The sequence below is a fragment of the Macrobrachium nipponense genome, chromosome 22 (genome assembly GCF_015104395.2).
Source record: "Macrobrachium nipponense isolate FS-2020 chromosome 22, ASM1510439v2, whole genome shotgun sequence".
NCBI lineage: Eukaryota > Metazoa > Arthropoda > Malacostraca > Decapoda > Palaemonidae > Macrobrachium > Macrobrachium nipponense.
The window spans coordinates 51,835,356-51,861,548 of record NC_087213.1 but is presented as its reverse complement, the minus strand read 5'-3'; the positions used below and the strand labels follow the sequence as shown (position 1 = coordinate 51,861,548).

The 26,193-nt window shown below is 39.6% G+C and overlaps 1 protein-coding gene across 2 annotated transcripts in view; it reads left to right on the top strand.

The window, feature by feature from the left end:
* The window catches only part of LOC135198635 (vacuolar protein sorting-associated protein 54-like), a 321,344-nt gene that overhangs the window by 47,372 nt on the left and 247,779 nt on the right, over nt 1-26,193 (top strand). For both annotated transcript variants that reach the window (XM_064226408.1, XM_064226409.1), the window contains exons 3-4: nt 25,085-25,200; nt 25,519-25,732. In XM_064226408.1, the coding sequence (XP_064082478.1) occupies nt 25,085-25,200; nt 25,519-25,732 (330 nt within the window). The remainder of the gene's footprint in view (nt 1-25,084; nt 25,201-25,518; nt 25,733-26,193) is intronic.

Genomic DNA, 26,193 nt, shown 5'->3' with positions numbered 1-26,193 from the left:
TTTAATGCTTTGGGTGCATTGAAAACTATGTAAACTGCATTCTTATGGCATTTATCATCAAAAAAACCTTCAAATATTGATTATTTTGCATTTTTGGTGTCATATTCCATCTCCCAGATGAGCGTTGTAGGCGTCGTAACCCTGGAAATAACGTCTATTGACAAGCGTCCTAACCTCGGAACGTCGTAAGCCGACACCGTCGTAACCCGGGGACTGCCTGTACATAGTTTGGTGATCTTCCACCAGGGTGGCTCTGCAAAGCCTTGCAGCATTTTTAAAGGTCTGGTAACCTGCAAATTGAACGGGATTAGTGTGATTGTACATTTTTTATTGTTAACGTTTAATGAGCAAGTGTTTAGAAAATGTTTAGGGTCTAGTGAGTAATTTAGTGAATGTTTATGAGTAAGTGTTTAGTGTACATTTGTTTTTGCAACACTACAACTTGTTTCTTTTTTTCCTTGGGATAGAAGTACAAAATATAAATGTGGAACTTAGTTGATTTTTTGCTTTGTTACATAAGCATAAAATTGAGGTACAACAGTATGAGCTGGAGATGCCGCTGCTACGTAGATGGCATAGTGACGAAAATTAAGATAAGCAAAGAAGGAAAAGTTAATATGCATATTTTCCATAAATCTTTTAAAAGTTATACATTACTTCACTGTATCCAATAATATTGTATATATTCTCATATTATTGTATTATAAAATTCTACTAACATAGTGATCAATGTTTTGGTTTGGAAATCAGCTGATGGTGAATATGAGTTTGTTTCACCATATTCAACTCATTTCTGAGTGAATTTTCTTGCTTCTAGTTAGCATAAACGAATATCTAGATACTTGACTTATATGAGACAAGGTTATTTTTCCTTATAATGACATGTTTTAGGTGGAAATAAGACTTGAATATGTCTCCTGATTGTTAACTAAATTTTTTTTTTTTTTTTTTTTTTAACAGATCACGTTAGCGGTATGTTTATTGAGATTCGCAATTGTCCTTTATATCATCGTAATACAAAGTGTACGTTATTTATCTTTTATCAGCTTGAACCAACAGTAAAATGTATTCTTTCAAGCACAGTAGTTTTGATTAAAATGATTTTATCTCGATTTTATTTACAGTTGTGTTTGATGGCATATGTTTACTGAAGTTTTATCCTTGTTGCTGATACATGATAATGGTCATTAGCAGGTTCAACAGTTTTCTCAGCTTCATCTAAAACTAGGTTTAAATTTAACAATATATTTACCTATTGATCTTTGATCTATAGAGAATAAAGTTATTACATTAAAATATCTTGGTCCTATTCTTTATAATGTTATTTCCACTACGGTAATTGTTTACTATAGTACAATGGTTAAAATACAAGCAAAATGGATGTTGTTGTTATCCAATTTGGTTTACATTTTGGTGTATAATTCAGTGTGTCCAGTATCTGTTGCCTTTCAGCAGGAAAAGTGATCTCACTTTTTTAGAGCTTGCAAAACCTGATTGTATATCTACAGCTGAGCTGCAGCTCTGTTCCCCAGGGGGCAGAAGTCCTGGATGAATTGTTATAACCCTCTGAATTTGCTGTTATTTCCATTGGGTTCAGGTGGATCCTTATATCTCTTTTGGGGGAAGGATCCTGATCGACTTCTGAAAGCTGCATGGGAGATTAACTTTCTTCTACAATGTTTTTCCCATGGTTGATTGACATCTGTGTCCCTGGTCCTTCTGGGTTCAGCAAGGTTCTTATGGTATCAATGTCTACCTCAAAGTCTTTGAACACTTCACCTTTAGGTGAGGATTCCTCAAATTTCTCCTCAGGATGTACCTGGGGGTTAGTGGTGACTGATTTACTGGGTTTTGGCCTGAATATGGAACGTCAGAGAAGGGTTTCAATATATACTGCTGGAGTTTTGCCGGATAGATATAATCTCCCTCTTCCTCACGTTTGCTAAACCCTAGGACCCATCAAGACAGTCTGAAGCGAGCAGTTTCATCTTTAAAGCTTGCTGCCAAGAGCATGCTACAATTCTCGCACACATCAGGGGACCAATCAAATTCGCCCTGATTGTTACAGGGAATATGCCTATGGCAGGTGGTATGGGCAGTGCCCACTGGCAAAAATCACACCGAGCAACGAGCTACGGCACACTTTAATTGAGGGCCATTTCTCAAGATGGCCCTGTAGTGAAAAAACCAAGTTGTTATTTGAAAATTTTTATTTTAGTATAAATTATTTTTAATACTTGAAAACTGTAAATATTAACGAGTAGTAGATATCATTTTATAAGTCAGTTTGACTACAAATGTACATTTCTAGTACATTATGTAAATTATTTAGACAATTTACGTACTAAGTCCGCACGGGACTGTAAGGTAAATTATTGCTAACATACCAGAGAAAAAAGCTAATATGGAAATGCCAGAATATTCTGGCTCGCTCACCTTATTTAAAGGTGTGGGTATAGTTTCTGGGGCGAGTGAAACCACTACCATAGGTCCCTTGCCATTTAGATTCATCCTCCTTCAAAATCCCTCTACCAGAGAGGAGCCGACCCAAGGCCCACTCCTCGCCACCACCCCGGCTAGCAACTCTTGACGTCATCCCTTTCGTTAGCACGATCCACACCGCACATATTTTTCTGCTCTGTGTTGTGTTCGTTCTGGAATTTCTTAATCGTCATCATGGAACGTCAAGATTCATCTGCATCCAAGTTAAGTACTGCTATTAATGTTTTATAACATTTAAGACTGCCATGGGCCTGTTTAACCGTTTTATTTAGGTTGTTTATGGACGGCGTCCCAGACGGCTTTGTTCCCGAGCCCCCATGCGCAGCTCGCTCCCACGTGTTCCATTGTTTCGTGCTACACTCGGTCTTCTATACCGTTTGTGCTCGAATTATTTAGCAGTACATTGTTATTCTATTAATGATGCATTATTGACGTGCCATTGATGCGATTTATGTATTTTATCACACGGGGGTTGTTTACGAGTTCACTCTAAGCTCGTAGCCTACGTCGTTTCCTTCAGCTCAGAGTTCATGCATGCATGTTCTTTTAGTTGTCAGGTCTCTATGATAGGCTCCCTAAAGGACTCTGGTCCTTTCTCTCATGTCCTGAGCTACCCTGGTCACTGCCCTACGTTTCTACGTATCAGCATAGGCCAGCTGCTATGAGTCGCTAAGATCGCCCTTCCTTCTTGGTTGGTCCGATCCAGCTTCTCCAGGACTCTTCTTTCTCTTCTCCATCATATTTCTTCCTTCTCCCCCGTGTTTTGTTAGGATGTTATTGGTATTCATGCTTTTCGAGATGGTTCTGGCTGGCCTAGGCCACCTCCGATCGCATAGCCTTTCTCACCGCGTGGCTCATCCCACGGCCGAGAAGGTTCCAGGCGACCGCTATGAGCCATTCAGCGTCGGTCCCCCATGCTTACTTCCCCCCTCCAGGGGGGGAGATACGCTCGTTCACGTTGTCCCAGGCAACCGATCCGAGCTCCCTCCCTTCCTCCCCCCCACGAGGTTGGATACGGGAGTTAGCTGGAGGACACTTGACGCCGGCTCGGCTCCATACCGTTCTCCCCATAGGGTACCTGGGGGACCCCTGCCTGGCCGAGTCTCGGTTGGCCACCAGGCTCGGTTACGCTCGGCTCTCCTCGGCTCTCAGGGCGCGCTCCCCTACCCCGAGTCACCACCCTCCCCCTCTGTGGATCAGGGCTCCGGCATAGCCAGGTCCTAGGACCAGTGACTCTGGGCGAGCTCCAGCAGCATTTCAATATATCTTATGCATTTTTACGTTTTATTCTTAACATCCATTATTTTAGTTTAAGTTGGCGGAGACCCCGCTACCCATCCGGGTTTCACCACCCACTTATTCTAATTTTAAGTTTTTACGGCGGGGTTGTCTACCCCGCCACTCTTTATTGGTCCCCTCCTGCTCCTCACCCGCCGTCCCAGTACTCCTCGCTCCGGCATAAAGGCTAGGTGTTACTCCTGTTTCAGTGATCTTTTGTCTTCTGGCAACGCCGGAGACACACTGATTCAAGTTGTTTTACCGACCTTGTCGGACACTCGCCACGTTACACGGCAGAAGAGCAGGTAGAGACTAATCCTTATTATTATCTGTCAACTCCGGTGAATCCCAGTGTTATGATATATCACATCACGGACTTAGTCCATTTCACTTACAGGTCACCCACTGTATGGAGTCGGGCTGTAATGCCATGCTGCAAGACCCCTGTGGGCACGAGGCTTGCCGGACCCACGCTACCTGTGCGATCCGGTACAACGAGTCGTTGGTATGGCACCATGAGAGCTGCACAATCTGTAATGAGTTCGTGGATGAGGTCTCCTCCGGGGTAAGTAAGGTTCTGGATACCAAACCTTGACATATTCACTTCAATGACCAATATGATTCGTGATATATCAATCAGCATATATTATAATTACAGTGGTCCCCCCGTATTCGCGGGGGATGCGTACCAGACCCCCCCGTGAATAGTTAGAATCCGCGAATGTTTGGAACCCCTATGAAAATGCTAAAAACAGCCTATTTTGTTAGTTAAAACTCAAGAAAAACCCACTAAAAATTTTCATACTTGGTTTTTTAATAGTTTTATCACAAAAAGTGCATTTTATGATGAAATTCATCAAAAAAAACAGGAATTTGTGGATATTTATCATAGGAAATAACGCGAATGCGCGAATTTACCGCAAATACAGGGAAACGTTCCCCAGAGAAATCCGCGAATATGTGAGTCCGCGAATCTGGAGAACGCGAATACGGGGGGTCCACTGTAATCTTAAGTAGCCTTAAGTATTAATACTAACCCTCTCTTTCAGGGTGCCCAAGCGATTCGGGACTCCGCTTTGTCCACCTTGAAGGCCTGGGTTGGTGGGTTTGGACAGAATGTCACCAAGGGCCAACCCTACATTCTGTCCAAGGAGATGGCCACCCTCATCTTCCCCGGCGGAAAGAGCGCCTCCTATGTGGACCCGGAGGCGGTGGCTCCTCTGATTGCCACCATTCAAGAGCAAGTTGCACTAGCATCGAAGGAACCGGCGAATCAAGAGGTCCTGCAGGAAGTAGCAGCACTCGACATCAACCTCGAGCCCATGGCGGTAGACGGCAGAGGTAGGGATGTAAGTGAGGCAGGTTTAGTAGGGGCTCAAGGTCTCCCCTTGAGCTCATCTAGAGCTTCTTCCCCTACTTCATCTACTTCTTTCCAGGGATTCACCGGGGATGGGCAATCGGTCAGACCGAAGTCCGCCCTGGCGATCCCTAAAGTCAAAGGTAAGCGTGACTTTAAATCGCTTCAAAAGACACTGTCCAAGAAGTCAACTTCTAGCATCGCCCATAAACCTTCGGCTCACCATCCCAGAGTGGACAAGGCTAAAATGACTTCGTACTTGAAGGGTTCCAAGTCCAAGTCTTCTAGGGACAAGGCTCAGCTCTTCTCCGACCCTGAGCCTTCAACTTCTAAAGGAACCCGGCCTAGGACTCCAGAAGAAAAGGTGGAACCTTCACCTTTCAACACGGACACCTTCTCTGCAAATATCTCGGCCAATATTATGCAGCAGATGGGTAGTCTAGTCGGGAACGTAGTACAGAATAAGTTCCAAGAGAAGTTTACCCAGATCTCATCTTCTTTGGAGGAGTCAGGCCAGTCAGTCCGTGCCATCTTGGAGAGACTAGTCACTCAGGAGAACCTCATTGCAGGTCTCCCGAGAAAATCCTGCGACAGGTCTTGCACAGCCCGGCATGGTAGCTCAAACCATGCCGGACTCACGTACCCTCCCTGCCTTTACGGCAAGCAACCCCTGGAGGATTGCTTCCCACGCTCCCTTCGTAGACGGGATGCTGACGTTGGTGGGCTTTGGAACTGGAAGGCTTGAGGACTTCGAGTTCCATCCGTAAGGTTTACAGCCCCCCTTCATCGGCTATGCCCGCCTTACGGAAGCGGCGATGAGGAGAGAAGATAAGATCCCAAAGGAGACGGTCATCCTTTCTCGGGATTAAGCTCAACGTGAATGGCTAAGGAACCTGGAGGAGTGGCAATGCAACAACACCAGGGTCCAAGCCTTTAAAAGCGCCTTCACGATCTTCACCGTGGACGCGGAGACCCCCATCCCGTTCACATCGCATATCGAAGGTAGCAGAGCTCACCTTACAGGCCGCGATGAAAGATGAGCCAATGCCACAGCTCTGGGAGACGGAACCAACATCCCTCCTGCTCCCCGGAACAGACTATCTATGGTTAGATCTCCCGGCCACCTTTTCAATCGGAAAACTTAAACCAGACTGTGCCATCTCTCTAGCGAGAGATTACCCAGGCTTTCGGACAGCCTCATCCAGGCTGAATTCGACGCCAGGATGAGATTGTGCAGATCCCTCAATACTCTAGTTATGACGGAGGTATCGGCTCTGATCTACGGAGAAGAGCCGCTATTCAAAATCATAGCAAAGTCGCATTTGTATACAATGCAATGTGACTTATATGATTTCGTCATAGCTAGACGGAATTGTCGGAAACATGTCCTGGCAGAGGCCACCATCCGACATGAGCCTAATAAACTCTTAGTCTCATCCATTTGGGGGGCTGATCTCTTCCCAGCCTCAGTAGTGAACAAAGTTCACTGCGAGGCAACTAGGTTTAACCAGAGCCTAAGGGTTCGCTGGGGATTGATCAGCAAACGAAAGTCGGACTCGGCCGCATCAAGTCAGAAAAAGAAGAAGCCTAGGAAATTCCAGCCTTTCCAGGCTCCTCAGCAACAGACAGTGATGCAGGCGGTTCCGGTATCACAAGTACCGCAACCGTCCACCTCCAAGGCGCAGCCACAACAACAGTTTGTGTTGCTGGCGCAACCTCAGCACGCACAGGCTTCGACCTCCTACGCTGTCTCCCCGGCTTTCAACCCAGTATTTGAAAGCCAATCCTTTCAGCCATTCAACAGGTTTGGCAGGGGTAGCAGAGCTAGAGGCGCCTTCCGCCAAAGAGGTGGCGGAAGAGCATCTAACCGAGGTAAGAACTTACGAGGAGGACGCGGGACACGTCCTTCCCCGAGCCAGTGAGAATCTTCAGGTAGGAGGGAGACTGTTCCTCTTTTGTCACAGATGGAGGTTCAGCAAATGGGCCCAGAGTATTGTGTCCAAAGGTCTAGGCTGGAGCTGGATCAAAGATCCTCCTCCATCCAAAACCTTCGATCAACAACCAACAGCGGAATTGATAGAGTATGCTCAAGAACTCCTTCAGAAAGGAGTAGTGTCAAGAGTCAAGCATTTAAAATTTCAAGGTCACTTGTTCAGCGAGCCAAAGAAAGGCTCAAACAAACGAAGAATAATTCTAGACTTGTCCCGTCTAAACTTATTCATTCGTTGCGACAAGTTCAGAATGCTGACCATCTCGCAGGTGCGGACCTTACTACCCCGTGGGGCCGTCACCACCTCTATAGATCTTACAGACGAATACTATCATGTTCCAGTAGAAAGACACTTCTGCCCGTTCCTAGGCTTCAGACTAGGGAACCAAGCATTCTCCTTCAAAGTAATGCCTTTCGGGCTCAATGTAGCCCCCAGAATATTTACAAAACTGGCGGAGACAGTCGTTCAAGAACTCAGGTCTCAAGGAATAATGCTAGTAGCTTATCTGGACGATTGGCTCGTTTGGGCCACAAGCATCAAGGAATGCCACAAAGCAACGGTCAAAGTAATCCAGTTTTTGGAACACCTAGGGTTCCAGATAAACAAGACCAAGTCCTGGCTAACACCGGAGTCTCGCTTTCAGTGGTTAGGCATTCAATGGGATTTGAACTCCCACACTCTATCAGTTCTGTCGTTGAAGAAGAAAGAAATAGCCAAGGCAACCAGACAATTTCTCAAGTGCAAACAGACATCCCGGAGGAACCAGGAAAGGATCCTAGGCTCTCTCCAATTCGCTTCGATAACAGACGTTCTGTTAAAAGCAAAACTGAAAGACGTAAACCGCGTCTGGCGTTCAAGAGCAAACAACAGATCCCGAGACAAACTAGCCACTGTCCCGGCGAACTTACGGAAACGACTCCGCCCCTGGACGGAGGTCAAGAATTTGTTGAATGACAATTCCCCTTCAGTTCCCTCCGCCGGCACTAGTTATCCATCCACACAGATGCGTCACTAACCGGCGGGGGAGGATACTCTCAGTACAAGAAGGTACAGGGAACCTGGTCCCTTCCATTCCGCCAGCTTCATATCAATGTACTGGAAACTATGGCAGTGTTCCTCACCCTGAAAAAGCTTCATCCAGCCAAGAAATCTCATATCAAACTGGTGCTGGACAGTGCAGTGGTAGTACACTGCATCAACAGGGGAGGCTTCAAGTTGAGCCATGTGAACCATGTCATGATAGCCATATTTTCATTGGCAGCCAAGAACAAATGGCACCTGTCCGCCACCCATCTAGCAGGAGTAAGGAACATAGTAGCGGATGCGCTATCTCGTTCAGTCCCACTGGAGTCAGAGTGGTCCCTGGACAAACAGTCATTCAACTGGGTCTGCCAACAAGTCCCAGGGCTTCAGGTGGATCTCTTCGCCACAGAATCGAATCACAAACTCCCTTGTTATGTGGCTCCCATCCTGGACCCTCTGGCTTATGCCATGGATGCCATGGCTATAAATTGGAATCAGTGGAAGAAGATTTGCATCTTTCCTCCAGTGAATCTTCTCTTGAAGGTTCTGAACAAACTCAGGACGTTCAAGGGACACATTGCTCTAATAGCCCCCAATTGGCCCAAGAGCAATTGGTTCCCACTACTACTGGAATTGGGACTCCAACCTCAACGGATTCCCAATCCCAGGCTGTCACAACTAGTACAAACAAAGACTGTGTACGCTTCCTCAGGGATTCAGAAAACCCTAACTTTATGGATTTTATGAAGTTTGCGGCAAAAAGGGATACCAATATCGACCCTAAGAATATCTTATTCTTAGAATCGGATAAACGGGAATCAACCCTACGTCAGTATGACTCAGCAGTTAAAAAAACTAGCTGTATTCCTGAGGAATTCTGAAACACAAACCATGACAACCAATCTGGCCATATCCTTTTTTAGGACACTGTTTGAAAAAGGTTTAGCAGCGAGTACTATTACTACTACTAAATCTCCACTCAAGAAAATCTTCCAGTTTGGATTCAAAATAGACCTAACAGACTTAGTTTTCATCAATCCCCAAGGCCTGTGCTAGACTCAGGCCATCAGAGAGACCCAAGTCTGTGTCATGGTTCTTAAATGATGTTCTCAAACTAGCCTCAGACACTGATAATGAATCATGTGACTTTTTACCCCTCCTGAGGAAAACATTATTCCTTTTAAGTCTAGCTTCAGGAGCCAGGGTATCTGAACTGTCGGCTCTATCTAGAGACTCTGGTCATATAGAGTTTCTCCCTTCAGGAGAAGTATTACTTTCTCCAGATCGTCAATTTCTAGCTAAAAATGAGGACCCACTAGATAGGTGGGCCCCGTGGAAAATTCTCCCACTTCCACAGGACCCATCCTTATGTCCAGTTACTGCCCTAAGAGCATACCTAAATAGGACGGTCCTAAGATCTTCAGGCCCTTTATTTATGAGGGAAAAAGGTGGCACTATTTCCTTAAAAGGAATTAGACAACAAATATTATATTTCATTAATTAAGCCAACCCAGAGTCCTTCCCTCGAGTACATGACATTAGGGTAGTGGCTACCTCTATTAACTATTTTCAACATATGAATTTTGATGATCTGAAGAAGTATATAGGCTGGAAATCTCCGACAGTGTTCAAACGCCATTATCTTAAGTCCTTAGAAGCACTTAAATTTCCAGCAGTGGCAGCGGGAAACACAGTTTCTCCTGACACTGCTTGAATAGTAGTAAGTAGTTTAATCTAGATCTCTCCTTTCTACCTACCTCACTGACATTCTTATCGTGGCTCTGCCACCATGTAGCCTTTGTTGTACCTTGGATGCCACATGTTGTACATATTTGTGATGTTTCCTTGTATTTTGTTCTTAGGATTAATCACACTTTAATTCAATATTGTATGCTCTTAAGGTTTCAGTTACCCTTGTTACCCAGTTCGTAACTTTACTCTTAGATTATACCAATTAACCTTAACTGTTTTTTATTCTTTCTTACAATATTCTTTGTGTACTCCATTGTTCCAAGCTTATGTGCCCATTTCTCTGGTACTATTTCACGTAGCGACACGGGCTGAGCCCAGAAAAGGGATTTTGACGAAGGAAAAATCTATTTCTGGGCAAGGGCCCGTGTCGCCTAGTGAAATCCCACCCTTCTCTTGTGAAAAAAAAAACACCCCCCCCCCCCCCCCCCCCCTGACCCCCCCCCCCCCCCCCCCCCCCCCCCCCCCCCCCCCCCCCCCCCCCCCCCCCCCCCCCCCCCCCCCCCCCCCCCCCCCCCCCCCCCCCCCCTCCCCCCCCCCCCCCCCCCCCCCCCCCCCCCCCCCCCCCCCCCCCCCCCCCCCCCCCCCCCCCCCCCCCCCCCCCCCCCCCCCCCCCCCCCCCCCCCCCCCCCCAGCCCCCCCCCCCCCCCCCCCCCCCCCCCCCCCCCCCCCCCCCCCCCCCCCCCCCCCCCCCCCCCTTTTTGGCCAAGCTTGGGTGCTAACTGCAGATATGACGTCGAGGCGCGCTAGCCGTGGCGGCGGCGAGGAGTGGGCCTTGGGACGGCTCCTCTCTGGTTGAGGGATTTTGAAGGAGGATGAATCTAAATGGCAAGGGGACCTATGGTAGTGGTTTCTCTCGCCCCAGAAACTATACCGACACCTTTAAATAAGGTGAGCAAGCCAGAATATTCTGGCATTTCCATATTAGCTTTTTTCTCTGGTATGTTAGCAATAATTTACCTTAAAAATGTGTGCTAAAGGGACATTTCACGTAGTGACACGGGCCCTTGCCCAGAAATAGATTTTTCCTTCGTCAAAATCCCTTTTTTCTGTTTCTGATACTTGTCCCTGGGGTTAAACTCGACCCCCAAACAACAATTGTTAAATTTCAATTATCAACTTAATTAGTTTGAGAATTGTAATTTTCATATAAATACTCGACGCAGAGTTATTACCTAGATCTGCCTAAATCTGTGTTAACTCAAATTTTTTGAGGTTTGAATTACCTTTGAAGCCTTGCATATTTTTATATTAAACTTAGTCCTTTTGTATTCTTTATGTTTAGGTTTTAATTTTAATTATAGCAACACCCAATACTATTCAAGTTAGTTTATAGCTATTTACTAACCTAAGCAAGTTATCTATAAGGCTTGGGTTAGTATCCTTGGTATAATCTATTACCACTGAATAAGGTTAGGTTTTTACTTATTACCAACAAGAATTTAACCCTTAAACGCCGACTGGACGTATTTTACGTCTACATTTTTTGTCTCTCAGGTGCCGACTAGACGTATTTTACGTCGACATACAAAAGTTTTTTTAAAAATTCGCGGAAAAATACTTTTAGCCTACCAGCCGAAAACTCTTGAATCACGAGCCTTGGGGGATGCAGGGAGTTCACGGATCAAGGTGGTGTTTTGTTTACAATCGTTACGCAGGCGCGCAAGCGCGAATTTCTTTCTTTCCGCACTAAAGAGTATCTGTGACACATCTCGGAAATTATTTCGTCACTTTGATATAATTTTTGTACCATTTTAAATTAGCCGTTACATGAAGTATTATATATGAAAATGTGCACATTTTTATGTAGAATACAACTAAAAAATACTCATGATTGTAGCTTTTATCAGTTTTGAGATATTGTCATATAAATAACGATAAGTGCCAAAATTTCAACCTTCGGTCAACTTTGACTCTACCGAAATGGTTGAAAAACACAATTGTAAGCTAAAACTCTTATATTTTAGTAATATTCAATCATTTACCTTAATTTTGCAACTAATTGGAAGTCTCTAGCACAATATTTTGATTTATGGTGAATTTATGAAAAAACTTTTTCCTTACGTCCGCGCAGTAACTCTTCCGAAAAAAATCATACATGCGATTGTGGTAATGTTTGCACCATTTTAAAATTAGCCGTTACATAAAGTTTTATATATGGAAATGTGCGCAATTTCATGCACAATACAACTAAAAACAACCCATGGTTGTAGCTTTTATCAGTTTTGAAATATTTTCATATAAAAAATGATAAGTGACAAATTTTCAACCTTCGGTCAACTTTGAGTCTACCGAAATGGTCGAAAAATGCAATTGTAAGCTAAAACGCTTATATTCTAGTAATATTCAATCATTTAACTTCATTTTGCAACAAATTGGAAGTCTGTAGCACAATATTTCGATTTATGGTGAATTTATGAAAAAAATAACATTTTCTTTATGTCCGCGCGGTAACTCTTCCGAAAAAATCATACGTGCGATTGTGGTAATGTTTGCACCATTTTAAATTAGCCGTTACATAAAGTTTTATATATGAAAATGTGCACAATTTCATGTAGAATACAACTAAAAATAATTGAAGGCTGTCGTTTTTCTCATTTTTGAAATATTTGCATAAATCACGATAAATAGAAAAAAAAAACCACGTTCGGTCAACTTTGACTCTACCGAAATGGTCGAAAAACGCAATTGTAAGCTAAAACTCTTACAGTCTAGTAATATTCAGTCATATATCTTCATCTTGAAACAAATTCGAAGTCTCTAGCACAATATTTAGATTTATGGTGAATTTAAAAAAAAAACTTTCCTTCCCTCCGTGCGCTCCTCCACAATCTCCGAAATGCGTACGTCCCATTCTCGGAATATTTGCTCCGTTTCATATTAGGCATTTCATAGAGTTTTATATATGAAAATATGCGCAATTTCATGTAGAATAAAGCGAAAAATATTTGAAGGTTGTAGCTTTTCTTATTTCCGAAATAATTGCATATAAAAAAATTCGACATTTGGTCAACTTTAACTCGTCAGATATGGTCGAAAACTGCAATTGTAAGCTAATACTCTTACAGTATAGTAATATTCAATCATTTGTCTTCATTTTGAAAGAAATTGGAAGTCTCTAGGACAATATTTAGATTTATGGTGAATTTTTGAAAAAAATATTTGTTTACGTCTGCGCGTTACGAATTCATGCATTATTTTGTGATGATATTTTCTCTGTTGCTTTTATCATTTTACAATGTGTTATATACCAAAATGATCGCAATTTAGTGTACATTACAATGGAAAAAAAAGTAACTTGTTACCTTTAACCGTTTTGCGCACAGCACGATTTGAATACAATTATATATGAAATTTCGTTTTTGCGCTATCATATATCACATTATTTATATATGATAATGATAATTTTTTTCATTTCTGATGGTTGCATACTAAACTTCAGCCAATGACAAAAAAAAGGAGCCAAAAATGAACTCTTAATCTTGAAAACTAAGCGCGCTGTGATTTTTTGAAAAATATATTTCTTCCGCTTCCGCTCTCACTCCGAAACACCTCTGGCACACGGGAGACAATTTTTTTTTTTACCACTTCGGCGTTTAAGGGTTAATATGTACCCTAATCGCTTAGTTAGGCTACATAACCAAGTTACTATTTACTGAGTTCATGTAATTTTTGAAATTTTTAATAAAGTGGTTTATGAACCCATACATATACACATATATATGGCTAACTATTTACTAACATAAGCAAAATTTCTATAAGACTTGGGTTAGTATCCTGGTATAATCTATTCTTACCATATAAGTTTAGGTTTTGACTTATTACCAACAAAAATTTAATATGAAGCCTAATCGCTTAGTTAGGCTACATAACCAAGCTACTATTTACTGAGTCAAGTAATTTTATATATTTTTTTTAATAATGAGGTTTATAAACCCATACATATACACATATGCACACACATAAATACACATATAGGCTTGGATACTAAATCGTAGCAAAATAAACATTTTTGTTAATCCTCGAATAGTTTTAGCATGTTATGTTACTGATAAACTAGCCTATATAAAACCACCATACCAACACTAACCGTCATGGTTGGTTATTTTACCTTACAAGTAAATCAATACTTACACTAAGCATTACTTAGAGTGATAATTTGAATTACAATTTCAGCACCCCATTCAACATTACTTAAAAACCACCATTTAACATGTAGCTCAGAGTTTTACTAGCCTTAGAATACAAATTCTAGGCTAACAACTTTGATTAACCATTAAACGCCAAATGGACGTATTAAACGTCAAGTCAAAATGTCTCACGAATGCCGATTGGACGTACCATACGTCGACTCAAAAATTTTTTTTTTTAAATTCGCGGAAAAATACTTATAGGCCTACCAGCCGAAAACTTTTGAATCACACGCCTTGGGGGATGCTGGGAGTTCACAGATCAAGGTGTTGTTTTGTTTACAATCGTTACGCAGGCGCGCAAACGCAAATTTCTTTCTTGCCGCACTAAAGAGTATCTGTGACACATCTCGGAAATTATTTCGTCACTTTGACATAATTTTTGTACCATTTTAAATTAGCCGTTACATGGAGTATTATATATGAAAATGTGCGCATTTCTATGTAGAATACAACAATAAAATACACATGATTGTAGCTTTTATCAGTTTTGAGATATTTTTATATTAATAACGATAAGTGCCAAAATTTCAACCTTCGGTCAACTTTAACTCTACCGAAATGGTCAAAAAAAGCAATTGTAAGCTAAAACTCTTATATTTTAGTAATATTCAATCATTTACCTTAATTTTGCAACTAATTGGAAGTCTCTAGCACAATATTTCAATTTATGGTGAATTTATGAAAAAACTTTTTCCTTACGTCCGGGCAGTAACTCTTCCGGAAAAAATCATACATGCGATTGTGGTAATGTTTGCACCATTTTAAAATTAGCTGTTACATAAAGTTTTATGTATGGAAATGTGCACAATTTCATGCACAATACAACTAAAAACAACCCATGGTTGTAGCTTTTATCAATTTTGAAATATTTTCATATATAAAATGATAAGTGACAAATTTTCAACCTTCGGTCAACTTCGAGTCTACCGAAATGGTCGAAAAACGCAATTGTAAGCTAAAACGCTTATATTCTAGTAATATTCAAGCATTTACCTTAATTTTGCAACAAATTGGAAGTCTCTAGCACAATATTTCAATTTATGGTGAATTTATGAAAAAAATAACTTTCTTTACGTCCGCGCGGTAACTCTTCTGAAAAAAAATCATACGTGCGATTGTGGTAATGTTTGCACCATTTTAAATTAGCCGTTACATAAAGTTTTATGTATGAAAATGTGCGCAATTTTATGTAGAATACAAAATAAATGAAGGTTGTAGCTTTTCTCATTTTTGAAATATTTGCATATAAATCACGATAAATAGAAAAAAAACCACGTTCGGTCAACTTTGACTCTACCGAAATGGTCGAAAAACGTAATTGTAAGCTAAAACTCTTACAGGTCAGTAATATTCAGTCATTTATCTTCATCTTGAAAGAAATTCGAAGTCTCTAGCACAATATTTAGATTTATGGTGAATTTAAAAAAAAGTTTCCTTCCCTCCGCGCGCGGATTCTCCGCCACAAATCTCCGAAATGGGTACGTCCCATTCTCGGAATATTTGCTCCATTTCATATTAGGCATTTCATAGAGTTTTATATATGAAAATGTGCGCAATTTCATGTAGAATAAAACGAAAAATATTTGAAGGTTGTCGCTTTTCTTATTTCCGAAATAATTGCATATAAAAATATATATATAAAAAAAATCGACATTCGGTCAACTTTAACTTGCCAGATATGGTCGAAAACTGCATTTGTAAGCTAATACTCTTACAGTATAGTAACATTCAATCATTTGTCTTCATTTTGAAGGAAATTGGAAGTCTCTAAGACAATAGTATTTAGATTTATGGTGAATTTTTGAGCAAAATATTTGTTTACGTCCGCGCATTACGAATTCATGCATTATTTTTTGATAATATTTTCTCTGTGTTGCTTTTATCGTTTTACAGTGTATTATATATCAAAATGATTGCAATTTAGTGTACAATACAACGAAAAAAATAAACTCGATAGCTTTTACTTTTTTTTGCACAGCGTGATTTGAATACAATTATGTATGATTTTTTTTTTTTTGCTACCATATATTGCATTATTTACATATGATAATGATATTATTTTTCATTTCTGATGGCTGCATACTAAACTTCAGGCAATGTCAAAAAAAGGAGCCAAAAATGAACTCTTAATCTTCAAAACTATGTGCGCTGTGATTTTTTGAAAAAATTATTTTTTCCGCTTCCGCACTCACTCAAAACCGGCTCCGGCATTCGGGAGACGTTTTGATTTTTACCGCTTCGGCGTTTAATGGTTAATAGTGTTAGTAAGGGGTTCACTACTTAACACTAGGAATTATCCGGGTTGGTTTATTTCGGACATACGTACTAAATATGGCAAAATAAAATTAAAATGGTGTAGCATGTTTATTTACTTCTAGGTACTTATCACCGAAAAATTAGCTAAGTACTTTGGGTTATTTAATTATCTTTTAGATATACAGTGGGGCCTCGTTATCCACGGGGGATAGGGCCCAGAACCCCCCGTGATAAGTAAATACCCGTGTTATACTGATACCCCCTCAAAAATTGCTTAAAACTGCCTACTTTAATAGTTAACCCACCCAAGACCCCTATTCCAATGTTTATAACTGCCTACTTTAGTTCAAACACCAAATATGTTTTCAACTATCACCTAAAACTAAATTCAAGACAGTTTTAAAGTTATTGTACAAAATTAGCCTTAAAAAATAAATGTAGTATATGTACTACTGTACATATGTAGCCTACTAGCCTAGGGATTACAGCTAGAAGCCTACATACGCATGGTGGGCCTCTTTTTTTTTACAAGGAAAGAGAGGATGAGTGGTAAGAGAACTATCAAAATTATGTAAATCATATGGGTACTCACCAACAATCTATGTTGATAAAAGATGGCGACGATTTTGCAGTGCAATCCAGTAATATAATAACGATAATGCTACCAACAGTATGCAGCGAAACATCTCTTCCCTTCGTCACAACACGTTAATAGTATATTCCACGTAAAAACCTTCATCTGACCTTTAGGCGTCTTTCCCATAAGAGTAAAAGAATCAGGGCTTTTGGATGCCACATAATTAACTTGTTTATATGGGTACAATTTAAAGAACGCGCCGCACACCACATTTCACAACAACAACAAACCAACCTTGGACAAACGTGAGTAGGCCAGTGTTGCCAACTGGGAATGGCAATTTCTTGCTAGATTTTGTTCCATAAAAGGCTAAAAAAAATCACATACCGTATATACTCGAATAACGTGCAATCTCCCATATCGTGCGACCCCCAAATTTTCACCAATAAACAGTGGTTTTGTGTTTTGTCATGTATCTCATGTATCATGCAAGTTCATAATGTTGGTGGTTTAGCCTGCTAATGGCCGAGTCATTCAGATGTGTGCTGATGCTAGTCAAGTTACGTTAATTTTCTTATTAATCTCGAGAATTGATTAATCTCAAGAATTGAATAGAAAATCTCAAGATTAAAAAAAAAATCCCAAGATAAAATAATTGTAAAAATAACACGCCTTGGAGTCCTTAATCATTCTCTCTCTCTCTCTCTCTCTCTCTCTCTCTCTCTCTCTCTCTCTTCTTCCCTTCTCTCTCTCTCGTCTCGTAGCGTCTCTCTCCTCCTCTCTCTCCGTCTCTTCCTCTCTTCTCTCTCTCTCTCTCTCAGGATAAATATGTACGTACTGTAATTTACTGATACCAACGGGTATCAGTAAATGTGTAGACATTGTGTGCGTGTTTAAAAAAATGTGCAGTACACACACATTCCGATGTTTCGGTTTTTGGAATTTTTCAGATTTCGGAAATGTGAGGTCAGATGCATAATAAACAAACAAACCACTACTGCAGCAAAAACATTTTTTCCCTTTATGTTTTTCATTATTGTTATTTATTAATTACAGTTTATTTAAATAAATATTAATATAATACTGTTAAATGAATGTGAGATAATTAAGATCACCTATAATAAAATAGTGGGACAATTAATACCATATGTTCACTAATAGGTATTATTTCAAACAAACATTCCGTAAAACACAAAAAAATATATGTACATAACAATCAAAATATAATAATGTTTTGCAGTTCAACTTGTGAATTTTAACAATAAGTATGACTATATAATATATTTCACCATATCGATCTTGAAGTTGAAGAGTCGTAAAATTCTGAGGATGGTCCGGGAAAAGGATTTGTACTTTGTGATAACGTATCGCTACAACACCATGTGGTATTTTCATACCACTATATTGATGACGCATCGCTACGACACACTGGTGTTTTTCATACCACTATACGTTAAAGTTAAAAACATGACATAGAATCGACTTTGTGACTTTGTTCACTTTGATATTTTTAACGATACAATAACTATCATTTGTACTACTAAAACCATCTTCACATAAGTAATTTTTCGTAAGATATGTGTTGTTGCAAAAGCTAGCTTATACATAAAAGGCTTTTATAATTTAAGTCATCTTAGATATACATATGCACCCAAACTCATTGTGGGGAAATTTACTACGGTTTCCTCGGATATTGAAATACCTTAGCATCATTCAAACACTTTAATAATATAATGCATAAATACTAGGCTATACATATTTACATCGTATACAAATACTACATACAGTTATATACACATACTTTTATATACAAAGTTAACAGTTATATAAACATACTATATATACAAAGTTAATCATATGAGTAGTGATCAGACGACAGCTGTGCACTGGACTACGTACGTACTACTTGGAAGATAAAACAAACAAAAATTTTGTTGTTGTTAGTCGCCGGGATAGATTAACATTTTTCCAGAGATTAAAGAGCTGAATTTTGTTTTGAAGGTATGTCAACTGCGTTATTATATTATTGTTTTCACGAAGGAATAATTATATAAAGAAAATTATTGAGTAATTTTTGCCGTCAGCAGTCAGAAAATCACGAACATGGTAACGTTCAAACCTAGTGCCATCCATGCCATATGTCTATAAATAGAACAGAAGCAGAGGGCAGTCATTGGATAACAGATCTCCATGGCTACCAACCAACCAATCAGGTGTTAGTTATACTACTCTGTAATTTTTTAGAATGAACGTTTACACACACGAAGCTAACGATGATGTATGTGTTTTGCATACAGTACGTAGTTTTAGTTTTTATTATTAGTGTAAGTATTTTACTGATTTCATGAAGAATAGAATGATTCCTTCTCATTACTTTGAATGCAAAATGGCTTGAAGATTCTTCCGCAAAAAGAAGAGAGAAAAAAAAATTTCCTTAGAAGATGATACCTATTTACTAACGCGGTTGACATACCTTCAAAACAAAATTCAGCTCTTTAATCTCTGGAAAAATGTTAATCTATCCCGGCGACTAACAACAACAAAATTTTTGTTTGTTTTATCTTCAAGTAGTACGTACGTAGTCCAGTGCACAGCTGTCGTCTGATCACTACTCATATGATTAACTTTGTATATAAAAGTATGTGTATATAACTGTTAACTTTGTATATAAAAGTATGTGTATATAACTGTATGTAGTGTTTGTATACGATGTAAATATGTATAGCCTAGTATTTATGCATTATATTATTAAGTGTTTGAATGATGCTAAAGTATTTCAATATCCGAGGAAACAGTAGTAAATTTCCCCACAATGAGTTTGGGTACATATGTATATCTAAGATGACTTAAATTATAAAAGCCTTTTATGTATAAGCTAGCTTTTGCAACAACACATATCTTACAAAAAATTACTTATGTGAAGATGGTTTTAGTAGTACAAATGATTGTTATTGTATCGTTAAAAATATCAAAGTGAACGAAGTCGCAAAGTCGATTCTATGTCATGTTTTTCCTAAACGCGTTGACTTAAAGGAGAACGTTATTTTGGTTGTTTTATCACTGCCACAAACCCATAACAATGCAGTGTATGTATGATAATTCTAAACTATTATTCACTACCAAAATAACGATGATATTTTGTATTGAAAATTAATGTTACATATATTCCAAACACTTATTACTACGTAGCATGAATAGTACTATAAATATTTCGAAAGATAATCTTGCTGTGAACGCTACCATATTTGATTTTCATATACGTACTTACATTTTGTCAGCTGGCTGGCCTCGCATAGATAAAATTGATTTCACTGATATGGAATTACTTCCACGAATAGCCTTTTTATTATGAATGATATGACGACTTAAAGGAGACGTTATTTTGGTTGTTTTATCACTGCCACAAACCCATAACAATGCCAGTGCTATGTATGATAATTCTAAACATATTATTCACTTACCAAAATAACGATGATATTTTGTATTTTGAAAATTAATGCTTACGGGTAATTCCAAACATTACTACTACGTGATGGAAAGTACTTTAAAAATTTCGAAAGATATATCTTGCTGTGAACGCTACCATAATGATTTTCATATACGTACGTACATTTTGTCAGCTGGCTGGCCTCGCATAGATCAAATTGATTTCACCGATATGGAATTACTCCACGAATAGCCTTTTTATTATGAAGATATGACGATAATATATAAGGTAAAAAATGCTTTTATGTATTTCGTTTACGCTTCGTCGCCAATAACAAACAGCAATACTTACGATAATCTATGACAAATAGTGTTTGTATGACTTCATTGTTCAGAGAATTATATACGAATACTGCCAAAATAATAATGAAGTTCGAATTAATTTTAGCCTTAATGTTATTACTACTGTAATTACACTACCACTACTATTAAAATTTCTAAAAGTTTATCAAACAAAAAATGTCGCTTTGAACGCAACCGTATACATAAACCATTTTCGTACGTAAAGGTATATGCTTACATTTTGTGGCTGGCCACTCCGACGATAAGTTGAGTGCAATGATGTGGAATTATTCTTTGAATAGGGTATTTATTATGAAGATATGACTATAATATATATGGTAAGAATGGTTTTATTACCTTTATTGTCAGTTAATATCATAATGTGAATGTTTGTGTACGTTGGTGGTTATCGCACTGCAACTACGCTTAGCCTACCAATGAACGTCGTACATAAACCTTGAATAGGCTATTTATTTCGAAGATAGGACAATAATATATTAGGTGAGAATGGTTTTATTACCTTTATTGTCAGTTAATATCATTATATGAGTCTTTAAATGAATGTTGGTAGTTATCGGACCACAGCCGAGGCTTAGCCTACAGAAAAACATCGCATACGCAACACAACAAACCCGTGATGCAGCGATTCATACCAGTGATGTAACATGAGAAACGGTCCAAGAAAAAACCCGTGATTAACTGGATCCGTGAATACTGATCCGTGAATAAGCGATGCCCCACTGTACTATCTTTGGTTACGGGCTACCGATAATTACCATTCTTAGTCTAAAATTACTTGTCCTAAACCAGCTAGGCTACCAGCTCATGTAGGCTATTGCCTTGGAAATGGTAGAAACCGTTATCTGAAAAGATTAACTAAATTAATAATACAATATGGAGTAGTTCTTTAGGCAAAAACACTTCCAACAAAAATTTATTTAAAAACACACTGCGTTCGTAAAGGCTAGTCTGGGACATGTTTCTCGCCGGTCACATGTTCTAAACAACACCGGAGGGGTAAACAAAACACCAGTTTTCTTACTTCACAATAAAATTTTCTTGTTCCACAGTTTTTAACCTAACTGTTTTAACTAAATCTTAAAAATGAGCACTTAACTTTCAAATGTCGGCGTTTCCATGATTGATTTTCAAGGAAAAATCTCAAGATAGAGGAATAGACTTTTGTCTGTGATGACCAGAGGAGTAATGGTTTTTGGTTTTTTGGCTGGCCCGAACATAAAACAAGATGGCCGATGCGCATGCGCTATAGTCACTTCTACAGGCTTTTATGCAGGAAAACTGGGTACAGCTTTCGCTGAAGACGAGAACAAATGCCTTCTTGTCTTTTGAGTCTATTATACTCTATCACTTGTCATAGTGTTTATCATTATGACATAATACGCGGCTAAAAGACCAGGCTAAAAGATATTTCTTTGATATTTGTCTGATCACCTTGGGGCGCTGGCGCACACCAGGGAGTAACTCCTTTGAGAACGAAACAACGACCACTATCAAAAATTGTTTTCTGGGCTCAGCCCGTGTCGCTTCGTGAAATATCCTTTTAGTTCATATTTCTAAGGTAAATATTGCTAACGAAAAGGAAGTTAGAAGACCAAGCTTGGGCCCAAGGGTGGGATTAAAAAAATTGGGGATTTCACTGGGCGACACGGGCCCTTGCCCAGAAATAGATTTTTCCTTCGTCAAAATCCCTTAATTAGATATTCATACCTTATGGAAAACATTTATTCATCCCATTGATTTTTTTTTTGCTACAATCAGTCCTCCTATATCCCTCTCACTATTCCTTTTTACTATATATTACAATTTACTTCATAATTCTTATATCATCCTAATCCTTAAATCATTGGCTTGTCAACGTTTAGTGGTGCAATTGGGAAACACTACTTTTCTGTGGGTAAAACTGAGGTATAATGAAAGTTATAACTTTTGAAAGAGGAGAGGTGGAACATAAATCCTGCCTGTGTGAACTCTCTCGAGAGACTGAGAGTTTCCAGCCCTGTGATTGGCTTATCAACAGCCAATCAGGAGCGTCGTAAGGAACGGCGCTGGGCATGAGATGTATGGGTGAAGTGAATCTACTATAGTATGATAATTATCGTATGTCTGGGAACCCTGCTCGTGAAGTGCGTGTGTGGAGAGGTGGGAGCTGGGGAAAAACTATTCTACTTTCAGCTAGACACCACTCTTTCTTGCTCATGTTGCTTCCCAGTCATTACCAGTATTTTTATTTGTATTAAATAGTTTTAGTTGTGAGTGGTCGTAAAGTTGATCATTTGTAACATGCAGAGGTCGTAAGTCGACAACAACCTGTAATGATTTCCCAGAATCTTAGGATGACCCTAGTAGCTCCTTTGTGGTCTCAAGTAGAGTGGTTTCCAGATCTGCTATCTCTGCTCTCAGTGGTCCCGTGAGAAATACCCCCTTGACACAATTTCCTTTATCAACCTCTCTTCACGGCTGGAGAGTATCAAGTATTATTTGCAAGCGAGAAGCTTTTCTCACAAAGCGGTGACATTGATGTCTGGTTACCTCAGATCTTCAGCCATGTACCAGGGAAAATGGGTCTTTTACTGTGACTGGTGTAGTCAATGGGGGTTTCTCTCCATTTGGAACTTCTATTCACCAGATAGCTGATTTCCTGATCTTCCACAGAACAGAAAAACACAGGGCTGCCTTGGGAGTGGTTCTCCGTCTGAAGGATGTTAGCCTAACTTCATCTTGGGAAATCTCTATGCTGCTCAAAAGTTTTGATAAGTCTTGTTCTCCTTGAGAACTAAAATCTTCCACCTGGGATCTAACTCTGGTGCCAAGTAGTCTCACTTGAGCCCCATAGCCACTACTTCATTCATTGGACAAGAGACGTGACCCTGATGACAGGTTTCCTTCTAGCCTTGTCTTCATCAACGTGAGTGGGGGAACTCCATGGCCTGGCTTTTGATGTAAAACATACCAGGGGTTGTGGGTCTGTACCCTTCAAATTTGTCCTGGAATTTGTTGCTAAGACTCAAAATCCCTTGGTTCTTGATGACAGATTTCCCTTGTTTTCCATCCCTTCCCTTGGGGATTTTGTTAACAGTGACCCAGATGAATTCTCCTTTGTCCCGTCAGAGCACTAAGCTGTCCCATCAGAGCACTGCTCAGTTATCTGAAAAAAAAAACTCGACACCTCAGACCAGGGGGGTGCCATAGACTTTATGTTAGCACAGGCTGGGTCAAGAAATACCATTTCGTTTAGGCTACGTGAAATGATTAAGCACGCTTAGTCATCATCAGCTTCTACTGGTAAGACTGTGCATGCTAAAGCACATGACATTTGGACTCTCTCTCTCTCTCTCTCTCTCTCTCTCTCTCTCTCTCTCTCTCTCTCTCTCTCTTGGGATCCAGTGGTGGCTGCTCAAGTTGTGTAGCTCATCCAGTGTCCCTAGTTGGACAGTTTGTATCTTGCCTAAGATGATGGTATGAAAGTGAGAATGATTTAGATGGCTGGTCTCTTTTCTTTCCTCCCTTTACCTTTCTCTACCTACGGCCAGTAAAAAGAGGGAGCCATCAAACGCTGGAACTGGTCAGATACAGGTGAATATTAAATATCCTTACTGTTAGAGAATTTTTTATTCTGTATGAAAATACCTTTCAGTAGCTAACCCTTCCTCTCTCTAGCTAGGGGAGAGAGGAATAATAACAAACCCATATTGTTGGCTACCTTAGTTTATCTGAACAGATATAGCATCGTATTTTTGCTCAGTAGTCTGAATGTTAGAGACATATCTAACAGCTCAGAGGCTTAGGTCTTCTTCCTTTGAATTCTCTTACTCAGGAAGTTTGACCAGGTGTGCCAAATCTCCAGTCGGTTCAGGATTCACTTACCTCCCACCAGGAGTGAGTCTGTTGTCATGTTAAGACCCAGGTTTGTTCTGCATATGAACAAATGACAGATTTTAAATTAATTTGTATTTTTCATAGTTTAAAAAGCCTGCGGTCTTAACTTTTACTGCCCACCTCTAGCCACCCCTCTTTCAGTTAACCTTGCACTGGAAGAAAACTAAAAAGTCACTGGGTTGAGATTGGGTTGCTGGCCACTCCCTACCTCATCTCCACGACAGATGCCAGATGCCACCAATTCCTTGCATAAACAATTTTTGTTTTTACCAGTTTCCATCTGGCATCAAGATTTAACCTAATGTCAAGACTGCAGGTTTGTTAGCTATGAAAAATACTAAGTAATTTAAAATTTGTCATTTTTATTAAGTAAATTGGAATCTTTGAATCTGCTTTTCAAGAAAATTTATGGAAATAAAAGTGAACTAATGAGAATAAGGTTATAGTAGCGATTTTGTTCCCTTATTTGAATGTATTACGTTTGTATACCTAGGAAACGCAGGAGTGATATCAAAGTCGCAGACAAGAAATGGAGAGGAAAAATGGGGTGTTTTCTCTTCAACTCAGAATATACCAGCTGTTCTCAATGACCCTAGAAAGGGGATGAAGGTAAATTCAATTGCAGAAGATGTATGATGTTTATTTTTGTTGATTTGATTACTTTCAACATTTTAGTGACTTGTAATTTCTATTTAAACAGCCTTGCAGCCATAAACCTTTATTTTTCAGATTTCTTAGAGAGTTTTTTGTGGTAAAGAAATATTTTTAATCATTATTATTTGGCCATATTTCTTACATTTTTATATTTTAGCCCCAGATTTATTTTTATATTATGAAAATCAGTGAGTATGAAATAAGGATACAGTGCTTTACATCATTTTGAAAAATTAGGTTTATGTGAATAAATGTTTTCTTTGCTAATTTCAGAGAGACTTCTTCACAAAAACATGGGGTGAAAGTTTTGTAGAAGTTCGTGAAATTCCTCCTCATGTAGCACTACCTCAGGTTACCACTAAGCATGTTGAGTCTTATGTTAGAAAGCTTCGGAAACGTCAGAAGCTCCTTGCCAGACTAGCCTCATTACAAGCCAGCAAAGCTCAGGAGGATTCTGAAGAATCGTCCCTTGGCCCCAGTCCCAGAGGTATTGTTATCTGCTTTGAAATTAGAGTAATTTGTTCAGGTCTGGAAAGGCAACAAGGGAGCAAAAAATGATATTGTTAAGATACAATAAAGTTTGTTCATACTTACCTGGCAGATATATATATAGCTATATTCTCTGAAGTCCGACAGAATTTCTAAAAACTTACGACACACGTAGTGGGAGTAGGGTGGTTAGTACCCATTCCCGCCGCTGGGAGGCGGGTATCAGGAACCATTCCCATTTTCTATCAGATTTCTATCTCCACTATCTCCTGAGGGGAGGTGGGTGGGTACTTAAAATATATATATCTGCCAGGTAAGTATGAACAAACTTTATTGTATCTTAACAATATCATTTTGTTCATGAAACTTACCTGTCAGATATATATATATAGCTGAATCCCACCTTTGGTGGTGGGAGAGACAGAAAAGGATTTTAGGAAACATATAAATGTAGATGAT